Genomic DNA, 26,294 nt, shown 5'->3' with positions numbered 1-26,294 from the left:
CGAGTGTGGCTCCCCTTCCGGCGGTCACAGTTTCGGCTTATGCCCGACTTCCGCTTCTCTGACTCATACTCAGATGGCTTGGGATTGCTCGGTACATGGTTAGGGAGAAATAACTTCATCTAATGCTGGTAGTGGCGACACCCATGGGTGTTGTCTCCTTCTTGAAGGCGCTGCCATGGCCGTTATCCATGCCCCACTTCGAGCATCAGGGGAAACTCTAGGTCTGATTTTTCAGACCGGACGATGATGGTGTCTTGGTGTCGTTCTTCTTCGTGAAGGCGTTGTCTTGTTTGGTCGCGGTGTCCTCAGTGCTAGATGTGGAGATATTGGTCGTCTAGTTGTTGCTTGGGCTGCTTTCCTAGTTGGCGAGTTTAGCTGTGTTTTTCTTTGTTTGGGTCAAGCATCTCATGTCTGTCTGCTTCGGCAACCATGTTCACGCCTCTTGTGTTCGTGCCATGGGTTGTACCATCCCATGTACTCACTCTAACTTATTCTATGAATGAAATGATACTCAAGCTTTGTGTATTCGTGAAAAAAAAGTATTGTTGTGCCACTTCATCCATCCCACTCAAATCCATGAAAGTGATTTGGCACTCCTCGACTTTATCCTTTTTTATTTGCTCATTGACCTTGATTGCAAGACTTTGCTCCTCCGCATTGCACCTTCCTCTCTTCAACATTCATTAAGCAAGCTTCTGTCACTACCTTCTCTCTCAACCTCTACTCCTCCAACATTTTGAGCTCCATCCACCTCACCATCTTCTCTTGCTTATGTTCGGCTGCCAACACTTTCTTTGTCTCAATCATCGCACTGTGTTCTTCTGTGAGGTGCCAACTTCACCATTCTTCTTCTTCTCATTTTCTATATTCGTCTCATTTGGCCAAGAGCTTGGAGTGAAGCCACCCTCTTCCCCCTCACCATGATCGCCCACATCAAATGAGTTGGAGATCCTCAATCTTAACCCCCTCAATATTATTTCTTAATTTTCCTAGCCCACTTCTATTCTTTTTGGAGAACTTTGAATCAATGGTGCAAAGTGAAAGGTTTGTTTCCCACCCATTTTGCTTCGTTGCTCATACAGAACTTGAATGATGGTTACATACTCGATGGTTAGCAATCCACTCGGCGGTGAGTTGTTCACTTAGTCAACAATTGGGCCACCGGTTACAACCATGTTGGATGACACTCCATCATTGAGCGAGAGAACCTTGTGTCCGGTTGGAGGGAACCGAAACATTACGTGTATAGTCTTCCTTAATAATTCTCTTCAAAAAAATCCTTGGTTTGATGAGCTCCAATTGTGTCATCAAGGGAGATGCTCATCTAAGCATTTCCCAAAGTCTCACCCTCCTCAGCCTTGTAGTTCACCGACCTTGTTAGCTTCTTCATAATATGTGGGTCCATCTCCTCCACTTTGGGACTATATTGTCTCGCCACTTGGATTTCATCCGTCATTGACAAGGCAATGTCCTCGAGGCCGTTGGTGTTAGTTTCATCCAACACAACCATGAAATTTCCATGTCCTTCAAGACGGTTTGCCCACTACAACGGTGACATGGCCTACTTCCTCACTGTCGCCTCTTTCATCACCTTGGCCGTCAGGCGGCGATGCCTCTTGCCTCTGTCTGGTAGGAACAATCACAATTGTGTTGTAACTTAGAACTTCATTTATTTATATCAAACACTTTGAATTAATTAAATAATTCGAGTGAAATCCACGAGACAATTTCTGCACTAGGTAATATCCTTGTACTGCATGTTTTTTTAGTTTGTTTTTAGAATATCAAAATATAGTGAAAAATATTGATAGTATCCTGTCGTCTCCCGGGTAGATGGGCTAGGTCGAGGACCCCCCCTAAGATAATTTACCAGTGGACCATGATTCGTCAGGCCTAGGAGCGCCAAAGATGGTTTGTTTCCGAAGACTTGGCACTTACTCCAAGACTTAGAGGCTGTCTGCACCACGATTCCCCTAGATGTATCCTGTGTACACCCTGGTATCTATCTAAACCGAGGGGTGAGACCTGTAGACGATACCTGGTGCACACATAGATCTCACGGTAGATCAACATGTAACTTGTACTTCCTCGAAATCAATACAACCAAAGTAGGACGTAGGGGTATTATTTCTTCAGGAGAGCCCGAAGCTCCCGAACATCCCATAATCGTTGTTCAAAATTCAAATGGGATTTTAGAAAACCAGTGGGGGTGAGATTTGAAAAGAAACACGCATTTGAATTCAAGTGCACGCCGCTTGCCCCTATCCTTATCTATCCACGGGACTCCACTATCCCGCACTGCCTCCTCCCCTCTCCCTCCCCCGCCCGCTCCAATGCCGCCGCCCATGGCGCTCTCCGTCTCCGTCTCCGTCTCCTCCTCCGCCGCGGCCTTCGCCCCGCGCCACCGCCTCCCCGCGCCCCGTAGCCTCACCCGCGCCGCCCGCGCCTTCTCCACGGGCTACGCCGCGAGCTTCTACGGAGGCGCGGCGTCCGCGACCCGCACCCGCGGCCGCGACGAGGAGGAGGTCGGGGACGAGGACGGGTCGTCGTCGGGGTTCGGCGGGATGTCGGCCTCAGAGGCGGCGATGGCGCTGGAGGAGCGCGAGATGCCGCCCTGCCCGCCCGGCCTCCGCCAGTACGAGACCATGGTCGTGCTCCGCCCCGACATGTCCGAGGAGGAGCGCCTGGCCCTCATCCAGCGCTACGAGGAGGTAACCCTAACCCCCGCCCGCGCAGTGTCTCTTGTTCCAACGGATTCGGTCATCTCCTCCCTGCAATTCACAGATGGACTCCTGCGAAAATCTAGTCTAGTGTAGCAGATAATGTGACATTGCATATCTTGAATCGCTGCTTAGTTCACTAGGATTGTCCAGCTGCAATTCACACATGAATTCCAGTGAAAATTCAGTGTAATGGCCAATGTGACAGTCTTGGCTTCAGTCTTCAAGGCTTGGATGAAATGCGGTGCATGAACAGGATATATATCTTTACCAGTTAAATGAACCTAGTAGGTTGAGCGCATAATCAATATTTACCCTTGTTCATCGATTTTTCCGCCTGTCAGTTAATGGTCTATCAATTGGCAGAGAAAAGGATTAGAGAATAGCATCTTGCCACTGACGATCATCCGGCTGCAATTTACACAGGAATTCCTGTGAGAATTCAGGGTGGTGGTGGCCACTGTGACAGTATTGGCTTGAGTCTCCAATCATTGTACTGATGTTTTGCTAATCTGAAGGCCTTGGGTAAAATGTGATGCATGAAAAGGTTATCTTTATTTACCAGTTTAAGATGAACTGAGTAGGTTGATTGAGTGCATGATCGCTATTTACACCACCTGATCGAAACAATGCCCTCTTATTGTTCTCTTGGTCATCAGCGTTCCACCTATGAGTTAGATGTTCTCTCTGCCAATTGGGAGAGAATAACATCTCACCACTGATGATAATGGTGTTCTAGCATCGCACATTGCTGCATTAAACATGTTGGGTACAAAAATAGCCTTTCATATAACTTATAATGACAAACTGTGGTTCCATTAACCCCACAAATCCCGACAGATTCAGGGGAATGGGGTTCAGACTCACATAAGCAAGCGTGCCATGAACCATGCGGTAATGGTGTTCTAGCACGCACATTGTTGTATTCAAAAAGTTGGATACAATTATAGCCTTCAAAACTTTACTGACTAATGATGGTCCCTTTAAAACCCACAAATTTCAAGCCTGATTTGTCAAACCCGGACAATTTCAGGAGAATGGGGTTCAGGTTCACTGGGATTCGGAAACAGTGTGCCGCGAATTCTAGTACAATTGTATCAAATCTGTTGGCATTTGTCATTCTGCGTACTGATGGAGCTCCTCCCTCGCTGAACTGTTATTGCAGCTGCTCGTGGCCGGGGGTGCCATGTACGTGGAGGTGTTCAACAGAGGGGTCATCCCACTGGCCTACAGCATCAGGAAGAGGAACAGCAGGACCGGGCTGCCCTTCACCTACTACGATGGCATCTACCTCCTCTGGACCTACTTCACCAAGCCCGAGTCGGTGGACACCCTGCAGATGAAGCTCAACGCTGATGACGACGTCATCCGCTCGACCAGCTTCAAGGTCCGCAAGAGGAGAGTCTACTAGAAAGGACGGTTGTGTAAGATTGATTTCATCTCAACTTGGGACTGGATTGAAGAAAGCTCCAGGTTTTGGTTTATGTTTATATAATACGAGAATGCTGCTGCCTTGGGTGTAGATGTATGCCTCCTTTTGAAATTGCTGTTGAGAGAAAATGTTCATCTGTCTTGTTTATATTTGTACAAATTCATGATTGCCCATGACTTTGTGCTAGTTATGGCGATTGTCGAGCAGGAGAGAGACCGAGAGATAGGACTACAGGTCTGTAGAAGACTCATTTTTAGTGCATTTCACCAGAGGATAACATAAAATGATCTTGGGCTGAGCCTGATTTTCAAAAAAAAAACTGAAATTGTCTACACAGGTGTACATATACAGAACAAGATAACTATGTACCTGTAAAATTTCACAAAGAAAATATGTCAATTTGTGGGACAAAAGATATGATTCTATCGACATGTTTTGTTCCTTTTGAGCACATAAATGAATGTACTCATAAGTATGCAGATAACATCTTGCTGTATATATGTGCGGTTTTCTATTTTAAAAGCTGGAACTTCCAAATATGCTATGTACTCCCTCCGTTTCTTTTTACTTCGCATATAAGATTTGGTCAAAGTCAAACTACACAAAGTTTGACCAAATTTATATAAAAAATATGAACATCTACAATACTAAAACTATATAGTATGAAAATATGTTTCATGGTGTATCTGATAATATTGATTTCATATTGTGAATATTTATATTTTTTAATATAAAGTTAGTCAAACTCTACAAAGCTTGACTTTGACCAAATCTTATATGCGGACTAAAAAGAAAGGAGGGAGTACTGCTCCCTCTATAAACAACTATAAGACGTTTTAGATCACTATTAATATATTTATTCACAGAGGGAGTAGTTCTTAATTTTAACCACCTTTCAATTCACAAACTGATAAAATAGTCCCTTGATTCTAAAATAGTTGAAGTTCTAGGATTGTCCCAAGTCAAACATTTTAAGTTTGGCCAAGTGCCAAATCTATAGAAAAAACTGCAAAGATCTATGATACCAAATATATGTGATATGAAAACATATCTCATAATGAGTAGAGCCTTAACAAGACGGAGAAAATTAGCTCCATACCATCATAAGATAAGCAAATTACAAATACCGTCACATGTGAGTTTGACAACCGGGCCAAGGAGGCTTGAGTAACACAAAACTCATACATTGTTGGTAACATATAAAACAGTATAAGTACACAACATCAGGTCAGATAGACAGAAAAGATGCATAACAGGAGCACAGGGTTTGTGACTAACAATCCAGCAGCGAAGACAAACATCAAGACTATCTTCCTTTCTCCAGTACAAAGCGCAACCTCACCATATATCTTAAAAAGCACCATCACTATCATGCAGGAAGACGAGAGTATCCCCCAGGGGAATCAGCCAGCCATGGAGCAACAGACTCAATATCTTTCATGGCGCCTGAGAATCAAAACGACTGTCAGGATTGGCCTATGATAGTAGCAAGCCTCTGAAATCAAACAGGAAATAAAAAAACATTCAGCAATACCTGCTGCGGTCCCTGGATCGAGAGCGTTCCCTTCTCCTATCACGGTCATGCTCTCTACCACGGGAGGAGCGGTCATGGTCTCTATCACGGTCGCGGTCATGGCGACGGTCCCTGTCATGGCGCCTATCACGATCCCTATCGTGGTCTCTTCTGCTATCCCGGGGCTCAACCCTGTCCTTTCTTTCTGCATCTCTATCCCTGGATGCCCGCCCATTGCGGTCCCTGCTGTTTTCCCTTGATCTAGGAAAACCAAGTATGAACTTTCAAATTACGTCGCTTAAGAATAATCGCCATGATAGAACAAAGCAAAGCTGGGAAAGACCATACCGTCTGTCATCTTCAGGTTTCTCGGTCCTTTTTTTGGTCCTCTCCTCCTAAAAGGCAAATATGACATGGTTTTAGAATAACATTATTCACAATATAGAGATGCTTACCGAGTGGAGATAGCTCGATTCATACGACGACGGAATGAAAAGGGCAAGGGATACATTACAGTTGAGATTTTCTGACAATGACAACTTACATATTTATGGAGCAGGCAGCATATTGAACAGGTTGTAACTTACAGGAAAAGATGGCAAAAGGGTGCGCTTTCAGGGTAACTTAACCGGTACTATTTATCACCAGCTCTACAAAATATGGATCACCAAGCAGAAAGCAAGCTCCAGCTTCTGATCAGTATATATGAGAAAGCTGACACAATTAAGTAAACATGATTCTCCATACCATGTTCTGCTCACTCTTATGCTTACATTTGTCAACATACAGTTGGCAGCTGTTGTTGCCATGGGAAGGAGGACGATTGTCACATGAGATTCCGCTTATGCAACATTGACTAATTCCTGTAATGACTATCGTAACAACCATGGCGCCCTCCAATGTGAGATAAAATTAACATATAGAGAAGGCAAGAACCTGAAGGCTCTTCCTTGAGATGAGAAAACTCACAGATGCCAAAAGGCCCAAAACAGAGTAACTCTTTAAAGCAGAAAATGGGACATTACATTCAGCACCTGATAAAGACGTTCAAAATTTGCAACTTAACAAACTTAGAAAAACGGCAAAAAAATAAAATAGCCACAAACTATTTTGAAAAACAGAATGCAAGTGTTAACAGAATCATGTAGATTTATTGGTTTTAATGTGTATAATATCTGAAATACTACTTTGTTCAATCGCTCCCACCATCGTATTTGTACTCTGGGCATGCAAGAATGTACCTGGAGTTCTTTCAGTTTCTCACGAATCAACATATAACCCAAGTGTAGCTTCCCTCCAAAATGGTCAGCAAGACGTCGATCACTGTATATAATATGGCATGAGATACATTTCCATCTGAAAGATCCAATTTGAATCAACATTTTACAAGTGAGAGATAAAAGGCATTACTTGTCATAGACACTCAAAAATGCTCCACATATGTCACAGAGGCGCAACTTCTGATCAGTCTATAGAATGAACAGAAGATACGATTAGCAATGCTGGGCGTATGAGCAGTAGTATGAGATGTTTATTCAGATATAAATAAAAGGAAAAGAATAGATAACCCTCAGAAATAATGCAGACCATAGCGGTGACCAAATTCTTAAGAGCACATTACATATGATGCAATTCCTAATTCACCACATTCATGAACATGAAGAATGCACAATGCATCTATACCAATTACAGCACAAAAGAACAAGCTCATAAATCAAAATATGCGACACACAGGAATTCATTCTTCATTGTATAACAACAAAAATCTAATTATGATGAAGAATGAAGGAGTTAGTTCCAAAGTTTAATAGTGTGGGATGGTACAGAAAATAATACAGGAAAACATTAGCACAAAAAATTATAAATATATGTATCCAATATCATCTATTCTGACGATATAGTTACACAAAGTTCATGCAGCCACTTGTGGAACAACTACAAATTCCTGCATAACACTTTATATTCCATTACTCGCTAGCTAATTTGAGAACCATGCAAGTAATAATATACAAAAGGAACATAGATATCCTAATGCACAAGAGTCGAGCTGTCACTTCAATGAGTTTTAAACTGATACAAGAAGTGAATTATAGTACAATATAAGATCAATTTTATCAGAAATTTCAACTTATGCAAAATACAGCCTTTTTCCTAACGCCAATGGCTGGGAAATGCATGAGTTTAATTAGTATTCGAAACTATAGAGAGAAATCACATCAAATACCAAGGTTGCAGAAAACCTTTGCATGTAAGACTTGGTAATAAATACCATCGGATAGTAAAATGGCTGAAAAATACTAGGAATCAAGGAAACTACTAATGTTGGAAGCATTTCTGCAGCATGTATGAAAAACTAACATATGCTACTAACTAAACGATCATCAACGTACATTTAAGCAGAAAAACCTAGTGTGCTAGCAATGTGTAAATTAATGCAGTAACACGAATAAGAAAAAAGAAATGGCCCTTCATAACTCACAATTCGGACATCAGCAACACTGTATTTAGAAGGATCAGCAACTGGCTCCTGCCGTGCCGCTGCCAACTGGTGATAATAAAGTCAAGGAAAGGAGACATCAGTGATGGTTCATACAAAACAAAGAAAAGAATGGAAGTATCAGTGACCTAACAGTGCCAAGTTATCTCTACCATATTCTGCAAAGGTAGTGCTAAAAATATATAAATTAACCTTCCACAATTGAGTAATTTACAGATGAAAAGCTAGACATGATAAAATTAGGTAATGATGGCAACAGCTACCTTTTTGAGAGCTTCTGCTTCTTCTAAAGCCTTCTGCGCTTCTTCTACCATCCCTTGTTCACCTACCGAATGGACAAACATGAAAACATCACTGCATACTTTTTTGTGCTTAGATAAACTATCCAGAAAAACTTAATTATCCAACTATTGAAGAAACTGATGTGCAATGTACCAATAAGTAAAGATCTATATAATACCGCAAACCTAATACATGACCCCGACAGGCACTGAGGTCAAAAACATCAAGTCACGCCTAAATGATCCAGATAAAAAAAACTAAAAGCAATGATAAGTTTACAATTCTCCAATAAAACCTTTTAGTTTCTCACCTTTAAAAGAACAAATATATCAAACTAAAATTTCCAGCATATATCAATACAAAATATCTTACTGGTGTGTCAACTGTCAAGTAATCAACTAATTGAGTGGTTGAATTCAAAGCTAGAATGTATTGGAGAAAATTCACACAACTTGGTCCCAATTACTCACACAAATATATGCTTTCAAAAGAATATAAACCCTATAGATGTACTTTGTAAAGAAAAAAGGTAAAAAAAAAACATACCAAGGGCTTCAGCTTTACTTAGCTTCTCATTGATCAGTTCTTGAGTACGAGCATCAGGAGGAGGAGGTGCTGGCAGTGTTGCCATTTGAGGAGGTGGAATAGGTTGAGGTATTGCAGCTCGGTCCTTGTTAAAGGCATCAAGCAAGAGGGTAGCCTGCAATGAAGTGGAAAAAAGAACCTATCGTATTAAAACTAAAACATTACCTGTTTAGTAACATGCGCTTGCAAGATATATGAGAACTGATAACACAGATATTCAAAATTCTAAATAATACATACCTGCAGGTCAGCCCTTTTAGATCTTAATTCTTCGACCAATTCCATGGTCTTGATTTTATCATCAGTCTTCCCTTCAAAATCTGTTTGGGAAGTGTTGACGAGAAGAAACATTTAGTAACATTTCAATTCCTCTGTTTTTCCAACTCCTGCGGTTTCCTATCCTATGTTGTTGGCCCGTAATAAAGAAACCATATAATCAGCTCTAAAACCAGTGCTCGTTTTGTTAGTTTATGAAAACTATGCTGAGAGACTAATTATACCATCTCCCATCCATAGTACTGGTTGAGAATATATATTAGAGACAGGTATGTTTTTTCAGTGTAGTTTCATGCTGTGTCTGCTGAAGAGTGTGTTAAACTTAAGACAGCTACAGTACCGTGAACCCGCTGGACTACCGTGAACAGAAACACTACAACGAACTGGGCATAATATGAATGAGGTGGGCATTACCGAAGATATCAGCTTCTTTCATCTTCTCCTTGATTTCCTTTGACAGCTGCGCAACTTCTTCAGACTGCAAAATCAACAGGAACGCAGGCAATTTAGCTGAAGCCATTAGCCTCTGACAAGAAGATGAGCCTTCATAACACAGGGGCGTCTAAATACCTGAGTGACCTCGGACACAGATATCGCGATAGCAGCCTTGGCATCCTCGTCGGCGAGGCGCTTCAGCGCCCTCTGGATTTTCCGCTCACACTCCACGATGAGCCTGTCTATCATGTCCTCGAGCTCCCTGTCGAAATTCTCCGACCCCTTTGCTTTTACCTCTTCATAGCTACCAGGAGCTCAGGAAGGCAATCGATGAACAAACACTAGCACGCGTGGGAAGAAAAAAATTGCTGAAGCGAAACATGCTGAGCCGCATAACAGAGGTGGTTAAATGAAACGAAGGATACTCTTTCCGCAGCTGAAGCGAGTGGACCTTGGGGCAGGGTCCGAGATCCATTTTCTGTCATGAGCGAAATTGGCTGGTTAGATCACCGCATAACACAAGAGAAACTAATTGCTTCAGATAATCTCAAAGCAGACCACACGCCATACACCACGGTTTTTTGTTCTGTGGATGAATTCCACTAACAAACGCAATAGCACAGGGGCCAATTTGAAACCAAATCTACTGCAGGCAGAGCCTGACGGCAACAATCGCTCCTCCACCGACCGGAATCAGGCGCCAGGAGAGAGGGAGGGGCGCGGGGACTGGGGGGACGGGGACGGATGGGAAGTACCGTGAGCTGGAAGAGGTCGTGGGGGCAGAGGCCGGCGAGGAAGAGGCGGCAGACGTCGCGGTCGAAGTACTTGCGGTTGACCTCCCGCACGTCGCCGTTGCGGTTGGCCCCCATCAGCACGTCCAGCTGCTTCCGCATCGCGTCCATGGCGGCCGGCGCCTCCGGCTGCTGCCGCCGCTCCGGCGAGGCGGGGGGGTTGGGTTTATACGAAGCTAGGGTTTCTACCCGACGAGCGAGACGAGTCGGGGCGCTCTCCTCTCCAGCCCCAAGCCTAAAGACGGAGAGAGACAAGGGGAGACGGAACGGGACACTGGGAGGATTCGGCCGGGCCGGGCCTCTTGCTTTGTGTAGATGGGCCTCCGTGTCGGTCCGAGGTACCGGCCCGTGGGCTTCTTTCCAGCCCGGCCCACCAGCTGGCTCCTACACACACATTCTGCTTTGCCTCCACTAAAAAAAAAACCATCCATACTGTACGTGTGCAAGACGAATGCAGAGGCTGGCTATTCTGCGGTGCCCTTGAACTGAATCATGCAGATTCCTTCCTCCTTCAGCCCATGCATAACAGGCAGAGCCTCTGCGTGTTCCTCGCAGCAAGATAGGCATGTGATGACTCCAAGAACAGGCCGCGTTTGGAATCTCAGACCCGTCGACAAATTCGTATTCGAACAGCAATGGATTCTGATGTCCGTTTACATCTCGGAAAAAATGCCAGGCCGGGTTTGTAACAGTTACTCTGAATTCTTGAAGAACCCTATAAAGTTCAGGATATGTATTGCGAAGGGAATGTGCAGTGCCTTCTTAATTCACCCCCGCAAACAGAGGCTCGCTGTTAACCTACGCGCAGTGCAATTCCAGTTCTCGGAAGCCTGCCATGCACTCCTCTGCTATTCATTCTGAATCTGTAATAGTAAATTCCTTTAAGGTAACATCTGAAATCATAAGTACTTATCTAGCACCAGCCTTACATGTTAAGTCAGCTGGGCCTTGTTTTTCCACACTTTTTTTAACTGATCATTAAGTTTTCTACGAATGAACTGAAGCATGCACAGTTCTTGGCCTTCTAATATACTACTACTCCCGCCGTTCTTAAATATAAGTCTTTGGAGAGATTTCACTATAGACCGCGTACGGAGCAAAATGAGTGAATCTATACTCTAAAATGCATCTAGATACATCCGTATGTGGTTTATAGTGAAATCTCTACAAAGACTTATATTTAAGAACGGCGGGAGTAACAGGCATGGTAGGCATCGATTTGGTCATTCTGGTCTTTATATAAAGCGGGGCAGAAGCCTGTTCCGAGAGAAAGCTCTTTTGCTTGTTCATCACAGCAAGGTAGGCATGACTTGGATACAAATCGCGATTAGAGTTCTCATGTTCCATCAACAATGGATGCTGATGTTTATACAAAAAATGCAGATGAATCACAGCAGAAACGTATTTCGATTGCTAATGCTAACACTTTGGTAAATCATTCGAATGATATAGGAGTATATTACTAGTATAGTTGGAAGCATACAATTACAGAGACTGAGCTGTAAATGCCCATTTTTCTTCACTAAATTCTGGTAATCATCATTTCAATTACAGAAGAGAAACTACGCTCCTGGCGCCTCCGCCCTCCTGTCTTGGCGACCCACACCTTCTCTTGAAGCTACGGTCCTGTTGCCTGCGGTCTTCAAGATCCGCCCTCTTCCTCCCATGGTGGCGATGCAATGTAGCCCGATGTGCTTCATGGTCACTCTGTGCGTTCGGTTTATTCGGTTTATATGGTTCGGTTTATACGGTTTTTCGGTTTGTACGGTATTAATATTTTGATAAATACGGTATGAAATTAAAATACGGTTCGGTTTTGGTATATACCAAATTATTTCGGTATGGTTTCGGTATATACCATAAAAACCAAACCTAACGCGAATTTGAAAATGACGTAATAATAACTTACAAATTTATGACTCAAAACACATACTATTTTACACAAATAGTATATAACTATATATATAAGTGTATATGCTTGCATTGATTCATCTGTTGATGGTTATGGACGTGTTTAGCATTTTAAAAAGAGAAAAATAACTATGCTACAAGAAAAAATTACGTGCTTAGTAGTGAATTTGACTCATGTACAAGAAAAATGACAGCTTGTATGGTTGTTTATCTCAAGAAATATAAATTTAGTTTTTACTTCGGTTTATTCGGTTAACCGTTCGGTTTCTCGGTATATACCATATAAACCAAAGTTCAAAACGGTATAAAAAGTTCATACCATACCGAAACCAGAAACTATAAAAACCATAAAATCGGTTCGGTTCAGTTTATTTTCAGTATGGTTTTTCGGTTCGGTTTTCAAATGCACAGAGTGACTTCATGGTTTTCCATGGTCGTCGTCGCCGCGGTCTTGGATGTGGGCGATGAGCTGCTGCCATCGCCGTCTCTGTGCTTGGACGACACGGCGCCGGGTTTCTTGTGTGGAGCGTCCTGCGGAGGCGGCGTCGCGTTCTCCGTTGCGTCCAGCGCGGCGAGCAGGTTGGCGATGGTCTTGCGGACCGCCGGGTTGCGGACGAGCTCGTCGGCGCGTGCACCTGGACGTCTCGGCGATCCGGCCCCTGACGCAGCGGTCGCAGTAGCTCCAGAAGCAGCAGTTGCTGGCGACCACTGCGTCGGCCATGACGTTGCCGCAGATCCTGCAGTGGAGGTCCGCCGGGATCGAGGGCGGCGGGGCCGGGGCGAGAACCGGAGCAGCAGCAGGTGACGACGTCGCGGCCGGGGACGTCGCAGACCAAGACGAAGAGCCATGCCGCCGCTCCTGCACCGATTTCGGGATTATAGGGGACGAAGGGGTGCCCCTGACGATGAGCTCGGCGGGCGGGCCAGGTGGGACGCGGCACACGATCACCGTGGAGTGGAGGGGCACGGGCTGGGCGTCGTCGTCATACTCATCGTCACAGGCCATCGACTTGTAGAGCCTGACGACGCTCTGCCCGTGCCGACGATTGCTGTAGCGGGGCGAGGCCAGGATGAGGCGCTTCAACTCGCCGACGGTGACCGTGCCGCCCGCCGGCACCGAGAACGTCTTCACCTCGCTCCTGTATCTGTAGTACACGACCGCCATGGATCGGGGCCCCTCTAGTCTAGTCGTTGATCGCTCGATCGAAAGGAGACGGCGGGTGTGGTGGCAATGGCATACTATATAAAAGCGCGCATTGCTGCGCCCGTCTACGTTGAAGAAAGAATGGTATAAGTATTTGACAAATTTGAATTAACCAAGAATTTGGATCAAATACGCTCTACCCATATATTCAGCATTCGTGCAATAAGAGTAATATGAATCGGTCTAAACTGAAACACGGGATGTTTTTTGGATTAAGGAGAAAGACAGGGAGAGGGGTGACCAATGGGCGTGAAAAAAAATATTTAAATCATGTTTCATAAGGTTCTTTCTGAAACAATATGTTGAGCATCAACACACCGAAATAGTAAGGGTATTTTTAATTTCTGAATTATTTGTTGTGAATTTACGTTTTATCCAAGAGCATGTAAGTACGAACGTCATTTTGATTATATGGAGGAGTAGATTTTATTTCTCCTTTTCTCTAGGATATGCGTACTATTCTGTAGGATATATGTACGTACTATCCAGAGAAGTTAGGGGTGGGTGAACGCATCCCATGATGCAAGTTGTTATACTTCCCGTAATACACTAATCAGACTTGAGTTGTCCACTACAATTGCAAGCAAGCAAACAAATGAAAACAAATCAGTTTAACGTGAAACGGCAACTCGACCAATGTGGTGGTGTAAGCAGACTCGGCCGAAAAACACGGTTGTTGGCGGTCGTCGGGCTGGCAGAATCATTGGGAAGGCTTGCTGGGCCGGGTCACGTTGCTCCTTTGTTGGCCCAGTTCATCAGAACGCACCTGGATCAATCAGCAGAGCAGCAGCCCTGCTAAGTTGGGCTGGCCATCTAGTGCCATCCGTGACGGTAATGAATGATGGTAAAAACGCTGTGCGGGGCTGCAGATGAATCCAGTACGTTCACGAGCTTCATCTAACGGCTAAGGAGTTTAAACCGCTGTGGATGCTCCTAACTAGCTCAGTTTTACTGTTTAGTAATGTAATGTAGGGAGCTGACTCAACACCGGCCTCCGAAACCTCCTCGTATGGAAATTCAATAAGTAATCCGATTCCGACCTCAACACGGACACGACCTCAGCTCACACCAAAAAAAAAAAAAAAACTTATCTGTGCTGTACGTGTGCAAGAAGAATGTAGAGGCTGGCTATTCTGCACTGCACTTGAACTGAATCATCATGCAGATAAGCAGATTTCTTCCTCCAGCCAATGGATTCCGATGTCCATACAAAAAAAAATGCAGATGAATCACAACAGAAATGACTTGACTCCCACAATAGAGAGTTGCAGCCTGCCCAAAACCTGCGACGCAGTTTCAGTTTTCAGACGCCTACCGAGTCTTCCACTGCTACTCATTATGAAGGCAACATCTGGAAAACATAACTAGCTAGAACCGAGCTTACATGCTGAAATACAAAATATATAGTAAATGTGCAACAAGTGTGCAGTGCACCCAGGTACAGATATTGCATCTCTAGTAGAAGCTGAAAGGAAATTCAGATTACTTAATTGTCTGCGCCAAAAGCAGAATCAGACACTTTGTATGGCACAAGAAATCCTCTTGCGTCATCGCCTATGTGTAGCTTGCCTGAAATGCTGCCACGGCAATCTTCTGTTGTCTACAATATCCAGATCAAATGCAGCAACACCAGCAGTTTACCAGCAGCGGCAAGGGCCACAACCATAACATGGATTTTGTAGCAGGGTAGGTTGATCATCTATCTAGCAGTAAAAATAGGATCGGCATCAGCGCTTGGTTGCGTTCTTCTTGTGTACTTGATCAGCAACCCTTCTGAAGACGCACCAGGTACGCGCAGGTCCCTGAACCATAGAACATTGGGAAACATGTTTGAGTGAGAAAGATGTGAGAATTACACTACAGGGTTTCTACACACAAAAATGAAGTATAAATTATACCTGATGAAGGGCTGCAGGTCTTTCCATTCCCACCTTGGCCGCTCCCGGAATAGTGCCGCAAACCTCTCAGCTGGAGTCAACGGCAGATCGGCGACACTGAAAGCATGCACCCAGGTCTCAGCCCCAAGCCTTTCGTACAGCACTTCCCCTTCAAGCATCTGAAGATCTGGACGCATTCCTGAAGGGATGCTTCGTTCCCATTTATCCATGAAGCTGTTGAGCTTCATCTTTCCCGTGCTGAGCGCTCTTCGGGCAAACTGCAAGCAGACCAGTCTCTCATCAAGCCTCCAACAACTTCCTCCTTCTTGCTCAACCTTCGTGCCGAATCTGCTGAGGCAGTGGGTTACAATCTTATGGATAAAACCGTCAGATTCCATGACAGATAGCACAGCATTTTCCGGCAAAGCATTTAGCAGCCAGTCATGCAACACGGAGTTGTGCAGAATCATGTCCAGAACCGTGTTCACGGAACCGACATCCACGGTCCTCCAGAACCCATCAATCTCGACAGCCGAGAGGGAATTCAGCCCCTCCAGCAGCTCGCTGTCACTGGACTGAACAAGCACACATAGGTCTTGCCACGTGTACAGCCCCTTCTTGTCTTCAGAGCCATCTCCAAGATCCTCATCAAGCACGTATGGCCTCTCCCTGAGAAGGCTCCTGAGTTTGTCGAGCCGCGGAGCCGTTCGGACTAATTCGATGCTCCCTGGTGCAACCTTGATGATCGAAGCGGCCGCATCGCTGGCGACGGTAGCATCCTCATTGGTATGGTCGGGTCTTAGGCTTGCCGCGACAGCTTCACCGGGTGGTATGAGGAACATGGAGTTGGATGTGCCCACAAACTTCATAGCGTAGGTCGCCGATGGTGTGCACAGAACAGCTTCTTCTTCAGGGCGGCCCCTTACTGTCACCCTGCATCAAGAGAGTTCTTCATCAAATTTTCTCAGATGGAAACACCGTGTGTGTGCCCACTGTACACCAATAGCATGACAGATAATGATCTCTCAGTTGAAGCTGGACTAGTGGTGCAAAGATCTGATTAATAACATAGCTGTGGCAAATTTCACTGTTTATTTAACAGGCCTCAGCCTTCGGCTCAGGAACAGTCAACGAACTAAGTTTTTCCATGGTGATGCTCTTTGCCACAGCCCACAGATCGTGTACTCATCTGACTGAAGGGCTAAGAATCAAGAACTACTGTACATATCAACTAAGATATTACATCGACTGGTCTAGGGATTTCACAGCTAAATGGCCCAAATCGAAGATCTGAAAAAAGAGCTCGGCTCTGAATAAAGAGGACCGATTGGATCAGAAGCTTGGTAATCTCGAGGAGAGGGGCTTACCGGCCTTGCAGGAGGTCGGGGAGGAGGTCGTCGGCGGCCTCGAGGAGGATGAGGTCGGCGTGGGGGCCGAAGGCCTCGTGGTAGCACACCGACAGCGAGGCGCCGGCGCCGGCGAGGCCCAGCACCGCGTCGGCCCCGCCGCTGCCGCGGTCCCACTCGCTCCCCGCGTCCTCCATCGCCGCGTCCATGGATCGGATCGAGGCGGCTGAGTTTGGTCGCTCCTCTTTCTTCCTCGCGGGATCTTTTTCCTCGGCGCGTGCTGTGTCGACTGATTTTGGCGCGCGTTATACTTTCGCGGGCGCGTTTCGCGCGGGAATGGCTCTGGTTTGGTGGGGTCAGGCGGTCAGCCTGTGTACACGGTGTGGCAACGAATATTCTCACTTTTATCTTTTTCCCCGAAAACACATGTTAGGCTCAGTTTGCCGGTGTTCAACTTTTTTAGTCTGCTGTGGAAGAATACACACACAAAACTAAAAAAAGGTTGTGACTTTAGTTGAGCTTTAGTTCGAACTAAAACCTCGAAACATATTTTCACCCTGCTTTATAACTAAAACAACACTCGAAGAAGTACATAGCTGAATGATACAAGATGACGAGGTAGTCCTCTTACAAAGCAGATCCCGAGACATCCGAAACACCCAAAACACATATGCGACTACGCTACCCATAACGAGCACGGGAAGAACTGGGCACCCCACCGTACGATCCTAGCACACCTAACCCCCACAGCAACGCCCCCTCCCAGAGGAGAACGGTGCAGAGTGTGGTTGTTGCCAAGTCCACACTGGACAAAAAGTCTTCATCCGGAGCCCTAACATGGAGAGAAGAACCATAACAACTTCTTCAAGAAGAGCGCGACACCCACGGGTGTCGCCGCCGTCAACGCGAAGGCACTGAGCTTTTGCTCGGCAACTCACCTGTGCCACCACCTGGCCACCAGGGGAAGCGCGAGATGTCAGAGCCTCAGATATGGATCAAGATGCCGCCCCTCCGGAGAGAGGGCACGTCCGAGCTACTGGCCGCAATGCCTCCAGTTGCCCACACAATCCGGGAGGAGAGCAACCACCACTGTGATGATGTTTGCCGTATAGCAACCATGCAGACCGTCATCCGGTGCCGCCGCCCTGACACCCCCATCGCAAGATACTGTACGCTGCTCACATCACAACGCACTCAACTAAGATAGGAAGAGCAATGGCCATCCATCTACTTCTAGCCCGACATCAGTCCCCAAGTTTGGATAGACGCCTCCACCGTAGAAGGTACCCACACCCGTGTGCCCCAGCCAATGCCCGATGGATTAGGGGGGGGGGTCACGACTTAGAGACTGCTGCCGGCACCGGCGAGCCAACCCCGAGCCCTTGGCCAGGCGAGCTCACATGACGCCATGTCCGTGGTCACCGGCGCCGATTCGTGCACCGATGCAACGGTAACACGACCACCACCACCGAGCACCATACCCACGAGGGGAACACGAGCACCGCCCACGAGCATGTCCCAGCAAAAGAAAGGAAGAAAAGGGCTGGAAATGCATAAGCTTTGGTCCAGTGTGGAGGATGGGCCGTGTTGATCATGTTGGCCGAGCCGAGGCCGTGCTTGGCCCAACAAAAGAAATCACATTAAGGCCCAACAACCCCTCGAAAATGTAACATCCCAAATTTGCAATTTGGAATGTTATACATAGATCATCATGCATACCATATTTTCTTGCATTTTGGTTGATCCTAGAAATTTCACGCAACTCAAGGACCCTCGGAGAGAGTTGGAGATTTCGTTATTTTCATATTTGAGTTCTCTCAAATTTTGAAAAGAGGATCATTTGATTTATTTATTTTATATTCAATTATTTTCCGGTGTCAAAATATATGAGAGAGGGAATAATATGACTTTCCCAAATTTAGGAAAAATGAAGATTTAATAAATAGATCAATTTTAGTTTTTGCCGGAGTTTTATTTGCGCTTTATTTCGATAGGGAAAAATGCGTGTTTTCAAAATTGTATTTTAGGCCCGGAGAAAAGTTCATTTTGTTCGGCTCATTTTTAGGAGTTGGGGAAACTTTACTTTAGATTTTTCGGAGTTCGTTTAGATTTTCTTTTTGTTTTTCTGCGCGGAACCGATTTAAAAAAAAGGAGCCTCCCGCCAGGCCAGCCGGGCCAAAGGCCCAGCCAGCCGCCCCTCCCCTCGCGCGCAGCGCAGGCGCCAGGCGCCCAGGCAGCCGCCGCCGCTCCCTGGCCGAGTCCCAGCGGGACTTAGGCCGGTTAGCCCCCTCCCCTTTCCTTGTTTGGTTTTCCTTTTCCTATTCCTAGTCTATTTCTTGTCCCCTACCCCAAGTAAACCCCCCCTCCCCAATATAAATACCCAAGCACCCCCCCTCTAAACACATCAAATCAAAAGCCCCTCTCCTCCCCAAGCCCCACACCACCCAAGCCGCGCCTCTCACCCGCGCCGCGCCCTGCGTCACCCGCCGCCGCCGCGCCTTGCCTACACCGCCGCCGCCCCTCACCCACGCCACCGCCGCCGCCGCCCAATGCCGCCGCCACCGGAGCCCCTCACCGGAGACCTCACCGGAGGTACCGCGCCGCGTCTCTTTTCTTTTCCTCGGATCGTTTTCTTCTAATCGTTCCGATTCTTTTCTTCTCTTCCGATTCGTTTTCTTTTCGGTTCTTTTCTAAACCGTTCCGGTTTTCTAGATCGGTTTTTTGTGTCGGTCTTTTTCTTCGAAAACCCTAGATCGGTTTTCGTTCTTCTTTCGGACCGTTCGTCTCAACGAACGTGATCACCGATTTTTCCCCGGTTAACGACGCTCGTTCGTTTAATCGTTCTTCTTTTCTTTTCGTTGGATTTATTCCGCGATCGTGATCTCAGATTCGATCTTCCTTCTAGTCTTTCTTCTCGCTCGTTTATCGGAATCAGGTGATTCAAGCGCCTGGAGTTTCGTTTCGAAACCGCCGTTCCATCTAATCAACTTAAACAAGTTTTTGCCCCGATAAAATTTGACCTAGTTTCAACTTGCTAGAACCGAGTTGTTTTCTTCCGCCGTTTGTTTTTCCGCCGTCTGTTCGGTTCTTTCTTTCTTTGCAACCGGAGTTCTTAAATTGAACTTTCTGGTTCGTTCCCTTGTTCGAGTTTTACCTGTGCATTAGATGAGTACTTATTGTATGCTTGTTGTTTGTCTGCGATAGATCACCCGGATTGCGCCGCTTGTTACTTCGAAACCCTAGGTCTCGCGGATCATCAGCAAGGCAAGTAACACTTTGATCATACCTTTTCTACAACCCAATTTTATTGCATTAGATCAATCCTTTCACATTGCATGATTAGGATCTAATTAAATTGTGGGATGGGAAGTAGATGAGGTAGTACCTATTACCTGTTTATTATCAAACCTTTGGGAGTTACTTCTACGTTTGCTTATTATGCCATGCTATGCTAGTAGACGTGGATTGGGTGAGTGAAATCCATGACAGATGTGAGTTGATAATTTTAATGGTTTATCTAAGGTGGCAACTTAAACACACATCTGGGTGGATTGAGGCACCTGATGTCTATCAGGACTTGCCTGTTTTTTTTCGGACCGCCACCCAGGCTCAAAGGGATCATAAGATAATTCATGTTAGAAACTTCCGTGTGCAGCCACATGCTACTATGGGCTCTGGCATAGTTGACTAAGTTGTGCGAACTCTTACGGGGTGGACTAGCAGATGTAGGGGTTGTAGGTGGTACGGTCTACATGTAAGATGCTAGCGCTTCTGAAAGACTATGTCTCGGTCATCCGTTTCTCAAACACCATGTAGTGCGGGAAAACAAACGGAGGCGATCGAGTCATGTGGGGAAAAGTGTGCAAACCTCTGCAGAGTGTACAAACTAATCATGATTAGCCGTGTCCCCGGTTATGGACAACTTGAGTATCTAGTTCTTGAATATCCTGTGAATCTCAACATGTTACTTCTAATTAATGTTGTTGGGTTTTAATTACTTAATTGGGATTGAGAATGCTGTCAACCATTCTCAATGTTTCACAACCACCATGATAGTTAAATAAATTTATTCCTTTGCAGTAGGGAAAAATTGGCTTTACGCAAAACTGTAACCATAGAGCTTTCCACCGGCCATATATGCATATAGTATAGCTGTTTCATTCCATTACTCTCTATGTGTTACTTTGCCAGCATATTCCATGTGTTGACCCGTATTCGGGCTGCAACTTCTTATGTTGCAGACTTTTCAGACGACGAGTAAAGTGCTTTTAGGTCGTGGCCCTATACTCAGTGATGCCGTTGGAGTTGATGGTCCCATTTACCTTCCAAGTCTTCCGCTGTTTTCGACACTATATGGCCTTAAGCCATATTTATTGTAATAAGTCTCTTTGAGACAATGATGTAATAAGTGTATGATTGCCACTCTGCTATAAATCCTTCGATATACTGTGTGGTGTCAGTATTACTGATCCAGGGATGACACCTGAGCACAGAGATCAGACTGTTTAAGGTCTGGTCGCTACAGAGATAGTATCAGAGCACACGCTGACTGTAGGACAAGACCACTAAGTTAAAGCCATAGAACACCATCCTCTTCTCATTTTCTAATTCCTCATCTTTTCTACCCATTTAGGATGACGAACGTAAAGATTAAGTACGCTCAACCGGATGAAGGCACACCTTTTGGATTTCACTTGAAGGAAGTCACCAAGTACCTGAATATTGGATTACCAAGCTTCACGGGAACCTTCAACGCCACTCTGCCTGAAGAGGAGCGCTGGAAGATTCAAGCTCATGTTCCGGGAAGGACATTCGCACCAATCACGAAACCTATAGATAGTGTTTTTAATGCACCAACCTGGAGTCTGGGAAGGAGCATGGCAGCTCATATCACCATAGGATGCATTGGAGAAGTTTATCAAGAAGACCTCAAGGACACTATCTACCAGATTTGTGAACGCCGAGATGAACAATGGGAGTTAGTCAGCACCAAGAAGGATAGATCCATTGCATCTTTCATCCAGGAGTTAAACCAGCACATTCGACGCCACGAGAACCATATGTGCAATGATATGATAGAGTTGAAGAATGCGAAGGCAAGGATCATCGAGCTAGAAGGAGAACTGAAGTCTACGCGCAAGGACTACATGGACGAGATCGTAGCTCTAGCAAGACACAATGTCGATCTTAAGCAGGAGATTGAAGAACTCAAGAGGAAGTTAGGATCCAAGGAGGAAGACGAGTACGTCGCATGTCCGGATGACTACATCATCATCGACGACACCGATTCGGATCCAAGTGAACCCGACTTTGAAGACGAAGCTGGAGCGGATATCATGGAGTCTTCCACCGGTTCAAATTTCTAGAAGACCACCAGATAGTAGTAGTATTCCCCCTGTAAACACAATAGTTCGAGCACTTTTGTGATAGTTAGACCGTTGTAAGCCCTTGTTTGATTGAATGAAGTGATTTTTGTGTGCATTTGCTCATGTGCATTGGGGTAGTGTTTTCCCTTTAAACCTCTCTCTATTCTTAATTCTCGTCTTTTCTAAACCCTCAGATGCCTCTGAGACGTGACAACAGATTCCCACCTGAGCTCACTCAGTTGATCCAGCAGCATAATCAATTGATGCAGATGTTAGTTCAGAACCAGCAAAACAACAACAACCCACCACCACCACCACCTGTTGACCACTTAGCCCGTTTCCTTAGGCTGAATCCGCCGGTGTTTTCTAGTAGCACCGAGCCGATTGTAGTAGATGATTGGCTCCGTAAGATAGGAAGGGAGTTGACCACTGCAGGATGCACGGATGGTGAGAAAGTGAAGTTTGCCGCTCACCAACTTGACGGACTCACGGCAGCATGGTGGGAGAATTTCACAGCCACTTACCCAGTAGACACTGTCACATGGGATCAGTTTCAGCAAGCTTTCCGCACTGCCCATGTTTCAGCAGGAACTATGGCCATAAAGAAGCGTGAGTTTCACAACTTACGCCAAGGAGGAAGGACAGTTGGCCAGTACGTTGACGACTTCAGCAAGTTAGCACGTTATGCCCCAGATGACGTTGCTACAGATGCAGCTAAGCAGGAGAAGTTTCTGGAAGGATTGAATGATGAGCTAAGCATGCAGTTGATGGTAGCGAGTTTCAACAACTACCAGGAGTTGGTAGATCGTGCCATCATGATTGAAGGGAAGCAACAACAGATTGAAAACCGTAAGAGGAAGTATGGACAGGGGAAGTATAACTCTGGAGCCCAGCAGAAGCCCCGTTTTACCCCTAAACCGGGATTTAAGTTTCAGCACACCCATGGAGGAGGTATCTCGCACAACCATAATAGCCACAAGAATGGTAATGGGAATGGAGGAAGCAACGGCCAGAACCGGACCACCCCATCGACCCCAACCAAGAGAGACCTGAGTCAAGTCACCTGTTTCAAGTGTTCCAAAACCGGACATTATGCCAATGAATGTCCTGAAGGCCAGAATGGAAATGGCAATGGAAGCTCTGGGAAGAAGCCGAACCCTTTCAATAGGGGACAGGTGAACCACATTAATGTGGAGGAGGTTGAAGATCAGCCCGATGCAGTAATAGGTAAGTTTTTGGTTAAGTCATTTACTGCACTCGTTCTTTTTGATACTGGAGCATCGCATTCATACATATCAAGGGGATTTGTGGATAAATATAACCTGCCAACCCAAGCCCTTAGGTCACCCATGTTAGTAAGCTCACCAGGAGCGGAGTATACGGCTAGACGATGGTGTGATCGGTTACCATTAAGGATTGGTAACTATGTGTTCCCCTCAGACCTAATAGTATTGGAATCTCAAGGATTGGATGTAATATTAGGCATGGATTGGTTATCAAAGTATAAAGGGAATATTGAGTGTGCTAGTAAGTCAATTTTGCTTACCACACCAGAAGGAAGAAGGATCAAGTATGTATCCCGGCATATGCCAAACAGGACACAAGTAAACTGCCTAACAAGAGTTGTGCAAGAGGATGTACGAGTGGTAAAGGATTTTCCTGATGTATTTCCCGAAGAGTTGCCAGGCATGCCACCGGATAGAGACATTGAGTTTTTGATTGAGTTATTGCCAGGTACATGCCCAATATCGAAGCGACCATATAGGATGCCAGCAAAGGATTTGGTGGAAATTAAGAATCAGATTAAGGAGTTATTGGATAAAGGTTACATTCGCCCAAGTTCATCGCCTTGGGGATCACCCGTACTTCTAGTGGAAAAAAAGGATGGATCATTAAGGATGGTTGTAGATTATCGGGGATTGAATGAAGTAACCATCAAGAACAAGTACCCACTACCAATGATCAACGATCTGTTTGATCGGTTGCAAGGAGCTAAAGTGTTTTCCAAGATCAATTTGCGATCAAGGTACCATCAATTGAAGATTCGAGAGCAGGACATACCTAAGACATTGTTCACCACAAGATATGGACTGTATGAGTATACCGTTATGTCATTTGGATTGACTAACGCACCTGCCTATTTCATGAACCTGATGAACAAAGTGTTTATGGAGTTTTTGGATAAGTTCATCGTAGTGTTCATTGATGACATCCTGGTTTATTCAAAGAATGAAGAGGAGCATAAGGAACATTTGCGTTTGGTTTTGGAGAAACTAAGGGAACATCAGTTATACGCCAAATTTAGCAAATGTGAGTTTTGGTTGAAGGAAGTTGGATTCCTAGGACACGTTATATCCGGAGAAGGTATAGCAGTTGACCCCACTAAGATTGAGACCGTAACCGAATGGGAATCACCGACGACAGTTGGAGAGACCCGGAGTTTTCTTGGACTCGCAGGATACTACCGGAGATTTATTGAGAATTTCTCAAAGATTGCGAAGCCTATGACGGAGTTGTTGAAGAAGGATACTAAGTTCAAATGGACTGAGGAGTGTGAGGCTAGTTTCCAGGAGTTGAAGAAACGTTTGGTCACCTCACCGGTATTGATTTTGCCAGATCAGACCAAGGATTATGAGGTGTATTGCGACGCTTCACGTCGAGGACTTGGAGCAGTGCTTATGCAGGAAGGAAGAGTTGTTTCGTATGCTTCACGACAACGGAAGCCTCATGAGTTGAATTATGCCACGCATGATTTGGAGTTAGCAGCCGTAGTGCATGCATTGAAGACGTGGAGACATTTCCTCATTGGAAATCATTGTGAGGTGTACACGGATCACAAGAGTTTGAAGTACATTTTCACTCAGAAGGAGTTGAACCTCCGACAAAGGAGATGGTTGGAGCTCATCAAGGATTATGACATGAGATTGCATTACCATCCCGGAAAAGCTAATGTAGTAGCTGACGCATTGAGCCGTAAGAGCCATGTCAATACTCTAATGACGGGGAAAATACCAAAGGAGTTAGCAGAAAACCTTCGTGAGCTATGTTTGGAAATAGTTTCGAGAGGCTATGTAGCAGCATTGGAGATTCAGTTAACATTGATGGATAAGATCAGAGAAGCTCAGAAATCTGACAAGAAGATTGCTGCTATAAAAGAGAAAATGAGCAAAGGAAAAGCAAAGAGATTTCGTGAGGATGAGCACGATACCCTATGGTTTGAGGACCGTGTTTATGTGCCAAAAGACCCGGAGATCAGGAAGTTGATTTTGCAAGAGGCACATGATTCACCGTATTCGATTCACCCAGGGAATACCAAGATGTATTTGGATCTGAAGGAAACATTCTGGTGGACCGGAATGAAGAAGGATATTGCAGCATATGTAGCAGTTTGTGACGTATGTCAAAGAGTAAAGGCAGAGCATCAGAAGCCAGCAGGATTGTTACAACCATTGCCGATACCCGAATGGAAGTGGGATAAGATAGGCATGGATTTTATCACAGGACTACCCAGGACGAAAGCAGGCCATGACTCGATATGGGTAGTAGTTGATCGTTTGACGAAGGTAGCACATTTTATCCCAGTTAAGACCACTTACACCAGTGCTAAGTTGGCAAAGATCTACATGACTAGGATCATTTGTTTGCATGGAGTTCCGAGGAGTATCGTATCAGATAGAGGAACCCAATTTACCTCAAAGTTTTGGAATCAGTTGCATGAAACTTTAGGAATCAGACTAGAGTTCAGCACAGCTTTTCATCCGCAGACAGATGGACAGACCGAGAGAGTCAATCAGATTTTGGAAGATATGTTGAGAGCTTGTGTACTAGATTATGACTCTAGTTGGGACGATAACTTGCCGTATGCGGAGTTTTCTTATAACAACAGTTACCAAACCAGTTTGAAGATGGCACCTTTCGAAGCTTTATACGGAAGGAGGTGCAGGACACCGTTGTCATGGGACGAAGTTGGAGACCGTCAATTCTTTGGACCAGATTTGATTAAGGAGTCTGAACGGAAAGTTAAGTTGATTCGCGATAGGCTCAAGGTAGCCCAGTCCA

General features: G+C 45.4%; 3 protein-coding genes across 8 annotated transcripts; 1 reads left to right on the top strand and 2 right to left on the bottom strand.

Moving 5' to 3' along the window:
- Positions 1–2,297: 2,297 nt before the first annotated feature.
- Positions 2,298–4,323, top strand: LOC119287455 (30S ribosomal protein S6 alpha, chloroplastic-like). The gene is made up of 2 exons (XM_037567004.1): positions 2,298–2,711; positions 3,886–4,323. The coding sequence occupies exons 1-2, from the start codon at positions 2,334–2,336 to the stop codon at positions 4,129–4,131; spliced, it is 624 nt and encodes a 207-aa protein (XP_037422901.1). The 5' UTR covers positions 2,298–2,333; the 3' UTR covers positions 4,132–4,323.
- Positions 4,324–5,227: 904 nt separating this feature from the next.
- Positions 5,228–10,777, bottom strand: LOC119287454 (putative RNA-binding protein Luc7-like 2). 6 transcript variants are annotated; one of them, XR_005140877.1, is made up of 14 exons: positions 10,496–10,777; positions 10,166–10,218; positions 9,876–10,044; positions 9,720–9,783; positions 9,270–9,349; positions 8,991–9,144; positions 8,426–8,487; positions 8,145–8,210; positions 7,076–7,134; positions 6,907–6,988; positions 6,413–6,699; positions 6,210–6,315; positions 6,014–6,060; positions 5,879–5,926 (listed from the first exon to the last, which is right to left on the bottom strand). XR_005140877.1 is itself a non-coding variant. In XM_037567003.1 (13 exons), the coding sequence occupies exons 1-13, from the start codon at positions 10,640–10,642 to the stop codon at positions 5,580–5,582; spliced, it is 1,242 nt and encodes a 413-aa protein (XP_037422900.1). In that variant the 5' UTR covers positions 10,643–10,776; the 3' UTR covers positions 5,228–5,579. The 6 variants fall into 6 exon arrangements, 1 of the variants encoding a protein (XP_037422900.1); XM_037567003.1 differs by lacking the exons at positions 6,210–6,315; positions 6,413–6,699 and adding an exon at positions 5,228–5,598 and having other exon boundaries at positions 5,687–5,926; positions 10,496–10,776; XR_005140876.1 differs by having other exon boundaries at positions 6,210–6,699.
- Positions 10,778–14,989: 4,212 nt separating this feature from the next.
- Positions 14,990–17,153, bottom strand: LOC119287453 (sister chromatid cohesion protein DCC1-like). The gene is made up of 3 exons (XM_037567001.1): positions 16,891–17,153; positions 15,545–16,456; positions 14,990–15,448 (listed from the first exon to the last, which is right to left on the bottom strand). Exons 1-3 carry the CDS (start codon positions 17,076–17,078, stop codon positions 15,346–15,348), a joined length of 1,203 nt encoding a protein of 400 aa, XP_037422898.1. The 5' UTR covers positions 17,079–17,153; the 3' UTR covers positions 14,990–15,345.
- Positions 17,154–26,294: the final 9,141 nt, after the last annotated feature.

Source organism: Triticum dicoccoides, chromosome 4A (genome assembly GCF_002162155.2).
Source record: "Triticum dicoccoides isolate Atlit2015 ecotype Zavitan chromosome 4A, WEW_v2.0, whole genome shotgun sequence".
In the NCBI taxonomy this organism is placed as follows: Eukaryota; Viridiplantae; Streptophyta; class Magnoliopsida; order Poales; family Poaceae; genus Triticum; species Triticum dicoccoides.
Note: the sequence above shows the minus strand (reverse complement) of the source record. Positions and strands in the feature narration are given on the sequence as shown.